The sequence below is a fragment of the Patella vulgata genome, chromosome 5 (assembly GCF_932274485.2).
Source record: "Patella vulgata chromosome 5, xgPatVulg1.2, whole genome shotgun sequence".
Classification (NCBI taxonomy): domain Eukaryota; kingdom Metazoa; phylum Mollusca; class Gastropoda; family Patellidae; genus Patella; species Patella vulgata.
The window spans coordinates 76564061-76582088 of record NC_065883.2 but is presented as its reverse complement, the minus strand read 5'-3'; the positions used below and the strand labels follow the sequence as shown (position 1 = coordinate 76582088).

General features: G+C 36.3%; 1 protein-coding gene across 1 annotated transcript; it reads right to left on the bottom strand.

Moving 5' to 3' along the window:
* Window positions 1-138: 138 nt before the first annotated feature.
* LOC126820395 (solute carrier family 35 member F6) lies at window positions 139-15914 on the bottom strand. The gene is made up of 13 exons (XM_050548313.2): window positions 15819-15914; window positions 14899-14984; window positions 13055-13122; window positions 11522-11577; window positions 9585-9646; window positions 8937-9016; window positions 8548-8683; window positions 7150-7244; window positions 6215-6259; window positions 5482-5662; window positions 4973-5055; window positions 3928-3970; window positions 139-2673 (listed from the first exon to the last, which is right to left on the bottom strand). Exons 1-13 carry the CDS (start codon window positions 15911-15913, stop codon window positions 2471-2473), a joined length of 1233 nt encoding a protein of 410 aa, XP_050404270.1. The 5' UTR covers window position 15914; the 3' UTR covers window positions 139-2470.
* Between the last annotated feature and the right edge of the window lie 2114 nt (window positions 15915-18028).

Below are 18028 nucleotides of genomic sequence, written 5' to 3'. Positions count from 1 at the left end.
GTCCACTGGCAATTGTGGAAGCCGGATTGACGGAAGGATGGGGGTGAGGACAATATGCGACCACATTTCAATGTGGGTGTATAAAAATAAACATACAGAACAAAAGATTTATGGAAAAAAACAGAATCAATTAAATAATGAGTTTGAAAAAAATATTTTATATACAAAAAGTATACAAAGTTACTGTCCCAATATATAGAGCAATGAAACTGCTCCATGGTGCAGTCCCAGTATATACAACAATGAAATGGTATTTTTACATATTAGTTACTGAGTTCAAGTTATAATAGTTTCAAACATATAAAATGTACAAATTATGATGATATAAATTTAAAAAAATAAACCAGCAGCTGTTTCACCTTATATATACACTGAGGTAGCCACTAAAAACATTGAAATATTCTATGTCCTCTTCTAAATTCAATACTTTTATCAAAAAACACAAAATTATTACAACATGAGAGTAAATGTATTATAGGAGCTAAATCGCTAATATTTAGGACCTAGAAATTAACACAAATGGGTCGCAACGCATATAACAATGTAATATGAATGGATGTAAACCGATTTACATTCAATCGTTTCTGTTTTTACTTTAATTTCTAATCAGTTATGTTCAGCGAAATACGCCAGAAGTCTCAATTGAATGGCAATCTCTAGCATCTGGTTATTCCAGTCTACACCGATAGTATTTATTGCACGTTCTCCAGATAAGAATATGGCGTCTCAGTTTGACATGTTTTGTGGAATATGTCTAGCCTCATTCTCTTTGAGTCCCTTGTTACAAATGGCGCTGAAACGCATTATGGTACATGATTCATGTAAAAAATGGTAAAATGTTTATTTTGTCTTAAATATTGGATATCAGAAGCCCATCTTTTCCCCGGTGAGATCACAACATCAATGTTGATTTAAATTGACAAAAAATTCATGTTTTCAATGTCAAAGACTTTTGATGATATTGAGTTAGGGCAGTGATTCTCAACCAGTGTGCCGTGGAATTTTGAACGGCACACTAAGAAAATGCAAAAAAACACATGATCCCAATTGAGTATTAACTGGTGTCTACTGATAAGTTCATAGCTGTGTTTTTCTTTATTTAGTTTGAGTCATTCTATGTGTCTTATGACTAGTCTCTGTCTACGGTTGTATGCTGTCTATGAGTTGCCATGTTTTTATTTTGCAAAATTCAAAAAAAATTTTCATATATATTTTAGCCAGGTGTGCGGCTATTTTTTCATGTGTTCCAAGGTGTGTCGTTGGCAAAAAAAGGTTGAGAACCACTGAGTCGAGACTTAGCTACTTTAACATACAAGAATTTAGACAACACACACAGGGCCGTAACTAGCTTGGAGCAACGAGGGGGGCGGGTAGTGTTCTCGGGGGTGCTGTAATATTGACGGACAATGTATATCTATTTTTTCCCAAAACTTTTTGCAACCCCTAGTTACGGGCCTGAACACACATGGTACGAGTATTACACAATAAATCAATCTGATACAACCTAAAACAACCGTAGTGAGCTATATTACTAAGTTCATATTGTAGATTTTTGTTTTGTGTGTAGTGCGGTCTTCCTCCACTTACTATTTGATATACATGTACATGTACAGTTGTACATAAAGTATACTGTTTGTATGAATGTATTGAGTTGTCTATGTAATATGTATTATTGAATGTATATGACTATGTCTAAGTGTATATGTATGCATGCTGTCCTTCACGGACGTTTTGATGCAATAAACATCTTATATTACCTATCTTATCATATTGGTTTCTGTTTGACTTCATGCGGCCATTTTTACGTGTCTTCAATAGTAATCATAACAACCTAATAACTGAATATATAACGTAAAATTCACAGATGGATGAATGTATATATTAAAAACATAAAATTCACAATTGATAAATATAACTAACTGGGAGGTATATAAATACAATGTTACAATGAATAACATGGATGCTATACTCCTCATGAGTATCGGATACCATAGAGAGTTTATTATAGTCTTGTCATGTTAATAAATATCTAATTAATAGTTTATATAATATATCAGGCCTAAAGAAAGACCTGCAATAGGCCGATTTAGCTCTTGTATAATGTATGTTTTAAGAAAGATATTATGATAACTGTGTGAGTATATACTTATCACGGTTGGGTGTGAGTATCCGATGCCATAAAGAGTTGATTATAGTCTTGTCATGTTAATAAATGTCTAATTAATAGTTTATATAGCATTTCAGGCCTAAAGAATGACCTGCAATAGGCAGATTTAGCTCTTGTATAATGCATGATTAATGAAAAGGCCTGGAATATAATGATTTTAGTTGTGTTGAACCATAAATAATAACACTAGAAAAAGACAAATCAGTGCCGAGTCAGTGTTTGTGACAGGTAACTTGTTTCTTGCCTTGGAAGCTCAATGATCACCATGACAACATGAATATGATATTCGTGGTTATAAATATTTTAAGTATAAACATTTGGTCGTTCTCTAATCAACGGTTCTTCCTCATCTTCGACATCACTAGCAGAATCGTCATCCTGTATCGTGCGATTTCTATTGATGGCCTGTAATTCCTGTTCCGACGCCTTACAGCAAGGTATAAATGATAAATCTATTAGATTGTTGTATAAAGCTGTTCCAATCATTAAAAATATAAAACCATCCACTGAAAAAAACAAACAGAATTTAACGGAATTAATAAATTCGTTAATATGAATAAAATCAGGTGTTGTTATATTGTTTATGTTAACATCTGACATATTTTCATTGAAGACGGGGGATCACGTGGCTAAGTGGGTAAGGCGCTGGCTCGCTAGCCTGGAGGTCGGGTGTTCGATCCCTGCATTGGCCAAGAAAGTTCATCTCGTTTTTCCGGCGTGGTTTCCCCTTGTCAGTGATGCAGAACGGAGGGCCTGACAAGGACAGCTGCCTAGTTCTTCGAATGGGACGAAAAACCGAGGTCCTGTGTACACATTGGCGTGCACGTAAAAGATCCCTTGGCAGTTGGAATTCGATATAAGAGTAGGCCGTAGCGCCGCTGCCCGGGTAAAATTTCCCTCATAGCACACTGTATGGCGTATGCCCGTCTTCAATTAGCCCAGGTTAGGTGCAGAAGAGTAGGACGTTAAACCCCATTTCATTTCATTTCATTGAAGAGGGTGGGGTTTTTTTTAAAGCAATATTTTTATTCAGATTTGTATCTGAATAGGGATTGGGAAACAGGCATTGCCTATATTAAACCCCTCTCCCTAGACGGTGTTCAGACCATTAATGCAAACTTACGGACCAATCAAATTGTGTATATTCAGAATATTAGACATTAATTCAATTAAGAATATTAGACTGTAATTCAATGAAAAATATTAGAGTTTAAGTTAATTAAAGATACATTATGTAAGATTTAGATAAAGAGCTGACCATTCTTGTTATAATAGCTCAAAAATAGATAATGTAAAATGAAAATATTGAAAATTTCATTCAAATTACTTCATTCTGAGTCAAGTTATTACTGTTTGTAGTTTTTACATGATGTGTGCATAGGGATAACCAGTGCACTGGTATATTCGAGACTTAGCCTCGCTTACCTATTTTAAAATTAAATCTTTAAATGGGGAAGCGTTTTAATCTAGTTAAAAACTCAAGTATCTGATGCCATCAAGAGTTGATTATGGTCTTGTTTTGTTAATAAATCTCTAATTAATAGTTTATATAACATTTCAGGCTTAAAGAAAGACATGCAATAGACAGATTTGGCTCTTCCATAATGTATGTTTAAGAATATTAGACTTTAATTCAATGAAGAATATTAAATTAATTGAGGTAATTAAATCTAACACGGCATACTTCATATAAATCTAATTAGGCATAATATGTCATATAAATCTAATTAGGTTATAATGGATATTTAATTCGACTATACCTTGTAATATTCCATACTGTTTATCAAATGGTTCACCAAAATTCTAAATAAAACAAAATAATATAAACATAACGATGGAGAGTTAAGTATGGTCTCCTGGGTGAAGTTGTATAACGATGGAGAGTGAAGTATAGTCTTGTGGGTGAAGTTGTATAACGATGGAGAGTGAAGTATGGTCTCCTGGGTGAAGTTGTATAACGATGGAGAGTGAAGTATAGTCTTGTGGGTGAAGTTGTATAACGATGGAAAGTTAAGTATAGCCTCCTGGGTGAAGTTGAGACTAACACCTGACATTTCGTTAGATGTGCTCAGGGCTTTTTACCAGTAAATATTGAAGAGAGAGAGAGAGAGAGAGGGAGGGTTTTTAACGTCTACTTGACACAAACTAGGTCATTTTGGGACTAATCTATGGTTCAATTTTATTTCAATAATTTACTTGCATGTACAGGTCTTTAGCTGTCGGAGGAAACCGGAAGTAAAAATATTGAGAAATCACAGAAGGTTTGACAGGTTACACTGCTGCGAGTCACTTAATAGTTTCATCGAGTCAATGGCTTACATTGACGACATATTCCATGTGTTGGACTATTCAACCACACAAAATACATCACAAGTTGTGTATGAAAATCATACAGACTGGGGATCGTGTTAGTGAGCCTACATCTTACTCAATGATTCACATTGGCTCCAAGTTAAAGGACGTGATTGTAAGATGCAGGATGAGATTGTAAGATACAGGATGAGATTGTAAGTTAAAGGATGAGATTGTAAGTAAAAGGATGTGATTGTAAGTTAAAGGGTGGGATTGTAAGTTAACGGATGGGATTGTAAGTAAAAGGATGGGATTGTAAGTTAAAGGATGGGATTGTAAGTTAAAGGATGCGATTGTTAGTAAAAGGATGGAGTTTTAAGTAAAAAGATGGGATTGTAAGTTAAAGGATGGGATTGTAAGTTAAAGGATGGGATTGTAAGTTAAAGGATGGGATTGTAAGTAAAAGTAATTCTAAGACTGGTCTGAGTATAAACATTAATTCCTTGTACTTACTTTATCAAAGGCGTAATAAATAAAAAGATCGACTACCCAAACCAATATAGTTCTACAGGCATCAATCAATGTACGATGAACAGCTGAAATAAATACAGACAGACGTTATTTGTCGATTTAATAGACTACAACCCGGACTACCTGCGTATAATCAATGTACTATGAACATCTGAAATAAATACAGACAGACTACAACCTTGACTACCTGTGTATGATCAATCATTAGGCCATCCAACACCCCTGGCAAATACAAGTCATCGAGTTTATGGTAATCAGAGTAGTATAAAAAACATGATACACTGGCGTGCACGTAAAAGATCCCTTGACAGTTGGAATTCTATACAAGAGTAGGCCGTAGTGCCACTGTCATGGCAAAACTTCCCTCATAGCATACTGTATGGCGAATCCCCATCTTCATTAGCCCAGTTGGAGCAGAACAGTAGGACGTTAAACCCCATTTCATTTCATTTCTAAAATAAGTAAGAAATGAATGTGTAAATGTTACAAACCTGTTAAAGATTTGGTGACTGCTAAACCAAAATAATTGTAGAAAGCAATGGAGAATAGATACAGCAGACAGAATATCAACAATCTAACACTATTACCCATCTGATATATCGCATCTAAACTATTCTCATAACTATTATCTACCTGTGGTCCAGGTATAAAATACATTGCAGGTAACACGGCCTGTAATTATAAATATATAACTATTATCACAGGTAACACGACCTGCAATTATAAATATATAACTATTATTACAGGTAACTCAACCTGTAATTATAAATATATAATTATTATCAACCTGTGGTCATGGTATCAAATACATTACAGGTAACACGGCCTGTAATATCACAGGTAGAACTTGTGATCGTAGTAGCACATATATATTTACTTACCATATATGTCACAGTACATAACACAATAAAGGCCATGTCAAGAGAGAGAGAGAGAGAGAGAGGGGGGGAGAGAGGCTTTAACTTCCACTTGACACACACTAGGTCATTTCGGGACTAACATATGGTTTGATTTTAGCACTGGGAGGAAACCGGAGGACCTGGAGAAATCCCACGAGGTTGGACAGGCGACCCTACTCCCTGTCATGTACAACTGGGGAATCGAAACCACGCCATTTGATTCAATGACAGACCTTATGATACAGCGTGCACGGGCTAACCATTCGGCCATCCAACCCCCCATAGCAAGATATAAACTACTATAACTATATATATTTTTACTTACCACAGACATAAGTAGAAAACCAAATGTACCTTCCATACCTACGACCTGAAATATACAAGATCAATTTCTACATCAGTCACCCCAAAAAATATCTTATAAGATTCATTTCTCCATCAGTCAGTCACCTCAAAAAGTGTCTTATAAGACTCATTTCTACATCAGTCACCTCAAAAAATATCTTATAAGATTCATTTCTCCATCAGTCTCCATAAAAATGTTGATAAACATTGTATAAAGATATATAGTCAAGAAGTACAGTAGACTCTGTCACATCCAACATCTGAATACTACGTCATCATTTTCCTGTCCCGATTTATTTCCTTATTATTTCAGCCAAAAAAGTTTTGAGTAATCCGGATTCTGAATATTCCTAATTACGACATCAATCAGCGGTCCCCTCACACGATTTACGTACAATTAACATCGGATAAAATGGCCTTCAATCGGTGGGTGTTAAAGGACAATATTAATTGGTGTCTGTCATAAATACGTTCCAAATATAATTTTAACACAGAGATCATTGCTATGATAGATGCGTAATGAAGGTTTCTACAAAAGGAAGTGACAAACACAAAAGGAAAACATGAGTTATCCTTCTATATAACTGACTGAAGTGACGAGTGATAACAGATGCAAGGGTCAGTGATGTAGGATGGAGGGCCTGCTAAGGACAGTTGTCTAGTCATTCGGATGCGACGAAAACCCAAGGTCCTGTGTGCACATTGGCGTGCACGTAAAAGATCCCTTGACAGTTGAAATTCTTAATAAGAGTAAGCCATAGTGCAACTGCCCGGGCAAAATTTTCCTAATAGCACACTGTATGGCGTATGGCCATCTTCATTAGCCCAGTTCGGAGCAAAACAGTAGGACGTTAAACCCCATTTCATTTCATTTCATTTCCAGTGAAATAACTTGTATAAAGATTAACTCAATACCTGTAAAGGATGATAACTTTTATTTTTGAGAAACGTTTCCTCTATAACCATTTGACTGGCACTAACAACTTGACTTCCTAAAATTAAAGCAATTCCTGAAAAACAGAACAAAGAGTTACAGAGGCATAATGATTATCACTATCGTGGCATTAGCTGAGAGGAAACCTGTGGTCCTCACTTGTCAGGAGGGTGGCATCTATAGCCCCGTTTGCACTTGGCCATGATAAGAGTGCCGTTCCCGGCATGGTACCAACCCGTGATAAATTTCAAGAAATTGACACGTTTAGATTACTCTAAAATAACTGATCTCGGAACCGTACTAGGCACGCCAAATGTTTAACCAGAATTGTGCAAATCACACGGATGAAAACAATTATGGCGGTTGATTTAGTTTGGGCAGCCATTTTGACAGAACTGATGACAGAAATGTCAAAGTTCGTGGTAGAAAAGGTCATGGTTCATTTGAAGCATGCGCTGTAATCCGTACTAAGAATTGTTGTCAGACCGGATAGCGTTTACACTACTAATATTCAACTGTGTCGTGCCTGGCACCGTGCTGTGTCCACCTCATATATACGTCTGCATACTGCATGACATAATTTATATAGGTCTACACACTGCATGGCATATATATACGTCTACACACTGCATGGCATATATAGGTCTACACAATACATGGAATAAACGTCTTTAATAGCACGGCTGGTGCAGAAAATTAGGACTTTTAACCCCATTTAAATTTCAAATCACTTTAAACCTGCATAACCTCATGGGTTTTTGGGCCTGACAAGGACAGCTGTCTAGTCATTCGGATGAGACAAAAAAACGAGGTACCATGTATGCATTGGCGTGTACGTAAAAGATCTCTTGGCAGTTGGATTTCAATATAAGAGTAAGCCATAGTGCCGCTGCCAGGGCAAAATTTTCCTAATAGCACACAGTATGGCGTCTACCTGTCTTCATTAGCCCAGTCAGGAGCAGAACAGTAGGACGTTAAATCCCATTTCATTTCATTCTCATTTCATTTCATGGGTTTTCTCCAGGAATTGTTTATAGGACCATATGTTAGTCCTGAAAAAACCTAGTTTGTGTTGAGTGGAGGGGGGTTGGATGGCCGATTGGTTAGCGCGGGCGCACTGTGTCATGAGGTCTGTCATTGAGTCAACTGGTGTGGTTTTCATTCTCCGGTTGTATGTGACAAGTTGTAGGGTTGCCTGTCCATCCTCATGGGTTTTCTCCAGGTCCTCCAGTTTCCTTCCACTGCTAAAGACCCCTATGCGCAAGCGAATTGTTGAAATAAATTTGAACCATATGTTATTCCCGAAATGACCTAGTTTGTGTCAAGTGGAGGTTGAGGGGAGTTTAAACTTTATCTCTCTCTCTATTTATTTTACTGACCTAATAAGGCTTTAGACCCTTTATTATCTCCGCTAGATTTAAACACACTAGAACAACCAACTAACACTAAACCAATCATCACCGTCAACATACCAGCCCAATGCTTTAATACTAATTTACGCTTTAAAAATACTTTCTGAAAATAAAAACAGAAGTTTAATAATCATTCCAAACCTCAAACAATAAAATTTTGAACATAAGTTAGTTCCAATCGGAGCATTCATTTAAAATTTTCCCAGTTAGTCAATTTTTATGAATTTTGTTTACCTCAACAAATGTGACAATTTTTAACATTATTGTTTTTTAAAATATATTTCTAAGTGATATTACACATAAATATTGTAACAGAATATCAACTTATACCAGCAAATAATATAACATCAACTTACCGATAGAATACCAGCGAATATTATAATAGAGCCCCTTAACATCTGCCATACTGAAGCATCAACATATAACAAACCAATACCTGTAATATACAAATACCTATAATAACCCAATACCTGTAATATACAACATATAATAACCTAATACCTGTAATATACAAATACCTATAATAACCCAATACCTGTAATATACAACATAAAACATAGGCTATCATAGAGAAAGAGGCATTGTCACATTGTCAAGGGAGCGTGTCCACGATTGCTCTTGTCATGTTGTTGTCAAGGGGCGTGGCTATGTTTACTCTTGTCACATGGTCAAGGGGTGTGGCTATGGCCAGGTGCGCATTATATCATAAGGTCTGTCATTGAGTCAACTGGTGTGGTTTCGATTCCCCGGTTCCCCGGGAGTAGGGTCGCCTGTTCAACCTCATGGGCGTTCACTGGGTCCTCTGGTTTCCTCCCTCTGCTAAAGACTTCTACGCCCAAGTGAATTATTGAAATAAAATTGAACCATGTGTTAGTCCCGAAAAGACCTAGGTAGTGTCGATTGGAAGTTAAACTCTATTTCTCTCTCTTTCTCGCATGAATAATATTTTATCAAAACCTCTCCTCCATCCATGACAACACATTTTATACTTAAACTAATATTACCTGCTAAAGATGTTCCGATCAAATCACACACAGTGGGAATCAGGAATATCCACTGAAAAACCCTGTAATAAAACAGAATGACTATTTGATGAATACCGTAGTCTCGATTTTCACTGCTACCATAGTTACGATAGCAAACAAAATCTTGATTATCCATTTTTAAATTAAATTATTAAATTGCAATCGTGTTACAGTCTGTTCAAAATCACAATCATCCGATGTTCTAGAAAGTTGATCATAGGCTTGGCATGTTAATACATGTCTAATTAATAATATAACATTTGAGACCTTTGGCAGTGCGAGGAAACTGGAGGGCCTGGAGAAAACCCACAAGGTTGGACAGGCTACCAATCTGGTTAAAACACAGATCCTATTTCGCTTCGTTTTTATAGTTCAAAATTTCGTTTTACTTGTCTTTACTACACTTGGATCTGGAAGACTTGTTATTTAACTTGTGTTCTGCTTGAAATGAGGGGTCAGCCAATCAAATGGTCTGTCGGGTGTTTGACCTTTTTTTGCTCGGAACTGTGGGTAATCCACTAGTAACATCAATGCTGATTGGTTAATCAAATGTCTGACATCATAGGGTCATAAGTCGGTCTCTTGACCCCTGACGTGACCTATCGCTATAACTTGTCAGATCTTCATGTAGTGTAGGCCATCGAAAGTATAAAAAAAACGAAACGAAATATAGATCTGTATGTTAATCAGATTGCGGACAGGCTACCCTACTCCTTGTTACGCACAACCAGGGAATCAAAACCACGCCAGTTGACTCAATAACAGACTTTATGATACAGCGCACACATGCTGACCATTCAGCCATCCACCTCCGACACCTAAAGAAAGACCTGCAATAGGCAGATACAGCTCTTATAGCCCGTTCAGACGCTTAAGTTGAACTGGTTTAAAAACCCTGGGGATCGTTAAACCAGTTTAACTTAAGCGTCTGAACGCAGATGTGGGTCAAATAAACCAGTTTAAAAACCCCTGCTCGCGACCTGTCTTCGAGAAGGCTTTTTATTTTAAACTGGCTCATCTTAGCCGTCTGAACGGGTTGACTTAAAAAACCCAGCTCCAGCTTGCTTTGAGCATGCGCAGTACGCAGTTAGTTACATTCCTGTGGAAATATTGGGGTCAGACAGTGCCAATGTTATCGAAAGCGTGCGAGAACCGAATAAAGAATATGAAGCCACCCATGCGCAGTTAACTCTAACCTCCGACCGAAGAGGTCAGAATAGTTAAACTGGTTTGGCTTATAGTACGTGTGAACGCAACACGATGCTGTCTTAAAAACCCCAGCGATTATGAACTGGTTTAAAAATAAGCGTCTGAACGGGCTATAACATAACCCAATGTATCTTTATTGCCTCAGTCTTGATCATATAATGACACCTGTCGTAATCGAATCTGGTTGGTTCATTTCAACTCGTATGTTAAATCCCATTTCATTTCATAAACTTAAAACTTCACCTAGTTCTTATATGGTTTGATTCCCCCAAAACTGGATTTTGTTGAGGAGCAGTAGGATTCAAAGATTTCAAAATTTGACTTTCCAGTAACAGCTATGCACGGCTACCTCGAGAATTTAGGGAATGTACCCCATCCTTATCACATGTAAACATGGTTTAAACAGGATGATTTAACACTATAGATTAACCATGATGATTTAATACTATAGATTTACCATGATGATTTAATACTATAGATTTACCATGATGATTTAATACTATAGATTTACCATGATGATTTAATACTATAGATTTACCATGATTTACCATGATGATTTAATACTATAGATTTACCATGATGATTTAATACTATAGATTTACCATGATGATTTAATACTACAGATTTACCATGATCGTTTAATACTATAGTTTTACCAGGATCATTTTTAATACCATATATTTATTAGTAAATATAACTGGACAAACCTTTTATGGGTTGGTGGCTCTAATGGGGCTCCTCCCACTTTCTCTGTCCAACTGGACTACAAAAAAAAAAATAACAAATAATAAAAGATATAATGTGGAATATCATTGTCCATATCCTCAATAACTAAATTACCGTGTTAAAATTTCTAATTCGGAGATTTCTAATCTTGTAATAATTGTGTGAAAGGTGCATCTGTAAAAGGAATACCATCCCCAGCCCCCGCAAAAAAGGAATACCAACCCGCAAAAAAGTTAAATTCTGTTGAGTATTTACAAAGATAAAATGAACTGAAAATTTGTCAACTGATTGTATAGAGTCTAGATTAGATTCCCACATATCAATTAACTTTTATTGTTCTACTACCAGACACTCATTTTCCGGCGTGATTCTCCCTTGTCAGTGATGCAGGACGGAGGGGCTGACAGCTGTCTAGTCGTTCGGATGGGACGGAAAACCGAGGTCCCGTGTACACATTGGCGTGCACGTAAAAGATCCCTTGGCAGTTGGAATTCGATATAAGAGTAGGTTGTAGTGCCGCTGTCTGGGCAAAATTTCCCTCATAGCACACGTATGGCGTATGCCCGTCTTCATTAGCCCAGGTTAGGAGCAGAACAGTAGGACGTTAAACTCCATTTCATTTCATTTCATTTCACCAGACACTCATCATTAATTATCAACACAACACTCAATATAATATGTTGACGACTACGCATACAACTCTATAACGCCAAACACAAAATTATGTGGCTTCTATACATGTGCATTATTCTGTACTGGCCGTATAATTGTATAGTTACATAGTGGAGGTCGATCGTAGCCATGTTTGAAAATTGGGTTTTGAAAAAAAAAGCTCTCTTTCCGGATTGCAAAATAACAGTTGGGTCAGATCTAGTTACAGTCATTTTCCATAGTCCTAGGTCTTGACCGGCATATACGGCCAACGTGCAACCCATGGTATAGACAGTTTATTTATGTATCAGAAGAAGAGAAATTAGGTTAGACATCTACTCAACATCTAGGTCATGGTAATTATATATCTTCATTTCTGTGTTGATCAGTGGGAAGAAACAGAAGAGGATTAGTCAGGAGATTACAACTATAGACGACTCTGTCACTCAACCATTCAGACTTCACAATAGACAACTCTGTCACTCAACCATACAGACCACTCTGTCACTCAACCATACAGACCTCACAATAGACGACTCTGTCACTCAACCATACAGACCTCACAATAGACAACTCTGTCACTCAACCATACAGACCTCACAATAGACGACTCTGTCACTCAACCATACAGACCTCACAATAGACCACTCTGTCACTCAACCATACAGACCTCACAATAGACGACTCTGTCACTCAACCATACAGATCTCACTGTAGACAACTCTGTCGTTCAACCATACAGACCACTCTGTTAGTCAACCATACAAACAATGATTGATCCATCACTAGTTAAATTGTGTCTGTCTGAAGTACAGAATATTGAACTCAAACTTTAAACCCAACTGATCGTAAAAATTACAAACCAGTTTTTTCCATGTCTGTATTTCCTTTCTTCTAACGATCAGCAGACCAATCAAACAAAACATTTCACCTGTAGATATATGACATAGATTATATAGGCCTATAGTGTAGGAGATACAATATATAATATAGGCCTATAGCCTAGGATATATGTTATGTTATATAGGCCTACATTCAGGAGATACGATCTGTCATATAGGTCTATAGTCTAGGATATACGTTATGTTATATAGGCCTACAGTTCAGGAGATACGACCTATTATATAGGCCTATTGTATAGGAAATGCGTTCTATCATATAGGCCTAAAGTCTAGGAGATACAATCTATTATACAGGCCTACAGTCTAGGAGATACGATCTATAATATAGGCCTATAGTCTAGGATATACGTTATGTTATATAGGCCTACAGTCCAGGAGATACGACCTATTATATAGGCCTATTGTATAGGAGATGTGATCTATCATATAGGCCTATAGTCTAGGAGATACAATCTATTATACAGGCCTACAGTCTAGGAGATACGATCTATCATATAGGCACATAGTCTATATAGGAGATATAATCTATTATACAGGCCTACAGTCTAGGATATACGTTATGTTATATAGGCCTACAGTCTAGGAGATATAATCTATTATATAGGTCTACAGTCTAGGAGATATATTATATTGGCCTATTGTATATGAGCATTATCATATAGGCCTAAAGTCTAGGATATACGTTATGTTATATAGGCCTATAGTCTAGGAGATATAATCTATTATATAGGTCTACAGTCTAGGAGATATATTATATTGGCCTATTGTATAGGAGCATTATCATATAGGCCTAAAGTCTAGGATATACGTTATGTTATATAGGCCTACAGTCTAGGAGATATAATCTATTATATAGGTCTACAGTCTAGGAGATATATTATATTGGCCTATTGTATAGGAGCATTATCATATAGGCCTAAAGTCTAGGAGATACGATATATTATATAGGCCTATAATCCAAGTAATATGCTATATAAATTGTCCCCGTAACTCAGGATTTGATATGCAGACTTTATAGTTGAACTTTAAACCAGATTTAAAACTTTCAACAAGGAAATAAATTTAATTAATTTGATATAATATCATATTGAAAATATTCAGCATACCAATACACCACTGGAATTATAATATTCATATTCAGAATACAAAAATACTAACTATCAAGCATCCAAAAACTGGCTTGTATTTACGAATCTTCGCTCAGGTTTTGTAAAACCACTATATAATGTGTACACAATACTAAGGTTACAGTAACTGAGCAGGAGCCACTGTGGTTCACAGTCATTGTTTTTTAAGGCGAGCTATCGCTCTCAAGCGCCTGCCGTTCACCTGAATGTCGACCGAGGGGAGCTTTTTTTCCCTCTCCTTAAAATTGAAAATCGCTGTCTTGTCCGCAGGTTTATCTTGTAGATTTTTGTTTTACGTGTAGTACGGTCCTCCTGCACTTACTATTACAGAGTTATGGGGGGTTTATTATCATTTATGAATCCAGGAATGACCCCCTAACATGCAGTTATTGATCTTCAGAATCATTTTCCGTACACACAACTAATCACTCTCCTTAATATCAGATCACTCTCCTTAATTTCTAAATCACTCTTCTTATCGAAACTGGGAGAGCTTTTTAAGGGAGCGATTAAGGGAGTTGATTAAGGGGAGCTTTTTGCGGCTCTCCTCTAAAATACAAACAACAATGACTGGGTTCAGTGAGATCAGTGAAAGTTTCTCGGCACTTTTCATTCTGATTTATCCATGACGGTGGACAGTGTAGGAGGATCTTTAAAGATACAGATCTTGGTAGTTACCTATAAACATAATCCATGTTTGAAACCAAGGATGATCAAAATCATGTTCTTCATTTGTTCCATTTTTACCAGGATAACCTTTTACTCTGAAATAATTCAATTCAAATACTTTACTCTGAAATATTTCAATTCAAATATTTTACTCTGAAATAATTCAATTCAAATATTTTACTCTGAAATATTTCAAATGTTTTATAATAATATAATAATAATAAAAACTTTATTTAATGAGGCAACGTATTTAGTTTGCAAAAAAAAACTAATCTTCCATAGGTCCCTCCTAAACTTGTAGGCCTATGTCGATATCATATTCAAAACAGTTTAACTCTGTTCACGCAAACAAGCACCCTTTCAGCTGTCAGCTAGCAGAAGTGAGAGGGAGAGAGAGAAATGGGGTTTAATGTCCACTCGACACAAACTATGTCGTTTCGGGACTATCATATGGTTCAATTTTATTTCAATAATTTGTTTGTTTGAAGGGTCTTTAGCAGTGGGAGGAAGCTGAAGAACCTGGAGAAAATAAACGAGGTTGGACAGGCGACCCTACTCCTTGTCACGTACAACCGGGGATTCGAAACCACGCCATTTGACTCAATGACAGGCCTTAAATGATACAATGTGCAAGTCTCGAAATGACATAGTTTGTGTCCTGTGGAGGTTAAAACCCCATCTCTCTCTCTCATATTTTAATACAAAATATTTGTATGAAAATCCGATCACTAATCCACAATGAAGGCAACGATTCCCTGTACAGTATTGTGCTGACTATTAATCACACAGGAAATTGAAACCTAATTTGGTCATACGAGGTCACAAATGTCAGTGACTAAAAGTCTTTCTTTTCCGCCAACAGACCATGTCAGCACTCAGATATTATCAATTTGAAAAGTCCCTTTCGTTCCATTTCCTGTTCTACTCACGTGCAATCATTCTGTGCCTTTTTACTGATTGTATTTATGCTCCCAGTGACAAGCATCCCAATCATCAACAAAACTTGGATACAAGTCAACGCCATTTTGAAAAGTCATGTGATGCACATCACGTGATAGGACCGCTCCAACCTCTATAGATCACAGGGACTTGTCACAGGGGACGTATCCAACCCCATTGAGCTGGCGTTATTTCCCCATTTCTTGCTTTAAAGGGACAATAACACTCTGTCTGGCTTGACAGCTCCAGAAAATAAAAAATAGCCTTATTCTAAGTACTAGATGTGTTAGTGTCTTACCTGTTGTGTAAATTATCCATTAAACCCTATTTTACTTGTCGAGAGGGTTCAAAAATATTTTTAAATCCAAGTCACATTTAAAAAGCTTTACGTCAGGCTTTTCAAATCATTTAGTTGAATTTTTCCAATTTTTTAAATTAGGTGTGTTAAGATGAAATTTACATCACCAATTAATTGGAATATTGTAAAATAGTACAATTTGTTGACCAGAATAAAGATTGTGACATATTATTCAGTTACAACAAGAGTGGTATTGAGCCTTTAAAGAAATCCAACCTGATTTTTATCAAAAAGAGACCAGATATTGGATTGATTTTATTTTTCAATGTTAGCGTTATTAAATGTTTGGACTAGTGTGTGTGACAAAAATAGAAGCAAAACATAGTTACAGTCGAAGTTAATGTACAATAAACAAATTCTGCCATATTTTGCCCAAATTTATGCACGGATTATCGAAGGACATTTTAGGATAGGATAAGAAAATTCAATGAAATATTCAATGTCTTTTTTCAGATGTAACGGGCCTAATAAATCGCTTATATTTGGGACCTAGAAATTGATACAAATGGGTCGCAACGCATATAATAATGATATATGAATGTATATAAACTGATTCACATTCAATCGTTTCCGTTTTTACTCTAATTTGAAATTCTTTATGTTCGGCGAAATACGCCAGAAGTCCCAATCGAATGGCAATCCCTAGCGTCTGATTATTCCAGCCTACACCGGTAGTATTTATTTCGCATGCTCTCCAGATAAGAATATTAACGTCACCGTTTTACATGACTTGTAGAATATCACACTGATCCGCAGTGAATATTTGCTTGGCCGCGACGGAATTCTCTGTGAAACAGATTGGTAGAATATGTCTAGCCCGTTCTTCGACTCCCTTGTTATCAAAAATAGCGCTGAAACACATTGTGGTACACGATTCGTGTACCAGTGGTAAAACGTTTATTTTGTCTTAAATATTGGATATCAGAAGCCCATCTTTTCCCGGTAAGATCACACCATCAATGTTGATTTAAATTGACAAATAATTTGTGTTTTCAATGTTTTTGGATGATATTGAGTTAGAGACTTGGCTACTTTAATTAAAATTAATTTTAAATATTAAATCCAAATATTCTTGTTTCAATCTGATTAAAATACAGATCTATATTTCGTTTCGTTTTTTATACCTTCGATGGCCTACACTACATGAAGATCTGACAAGTTGTAGCGATAGGTCGCGTCAGAGGTCATACGAGCGACTTTTGACCCTATGACATCAGACATTTGATTAACCAATCAGCATTGATGTTTCTAATGGATTACCCACAGTTCCGTGCAAAACACGCCTAAAGCCCACCGTAACAGACCGTTTCATTGGCAATCCTTAACACTATCCAGAACACGTCAATGACAACAACTCTTCCAGATCATAGTGTAGTAAAGACAAGTAAAACGAAATTTTGAACTATATAAAATGAAACGAAATAGGAACTGTGTTTTAATCAAATTGTTCTTTATGTGATTTTTATGTTCACGCTAAAGTACTATTACATAGTAAGACTGTCCTATTTGAAATGGGGACTAAATTATAATTACTATGTAATTATTAACAACTAACTGAATTTACAACGTTTCGGTAGTCAAAATGTAGCATCTATTGAACCCTAGCCCTGACCAAAATTGTTTCAATGGCATTTAGTAATTGAACTGGAGTATACAGGTCAAAATTCTATGGAATATAGAATAATTAATGATTTGAGAAGCCTAATCGGAACGCCCCCAGTGTTATTCAACATGATTTAAGCAAGCATCATGTTGGAGTTCGGGTGCTTTATAACATGAAACGGAAAAAAAGAAAGAAAAAAATTGGGTTTAACGTCCACTCGACACAAACTAGGTCATTTC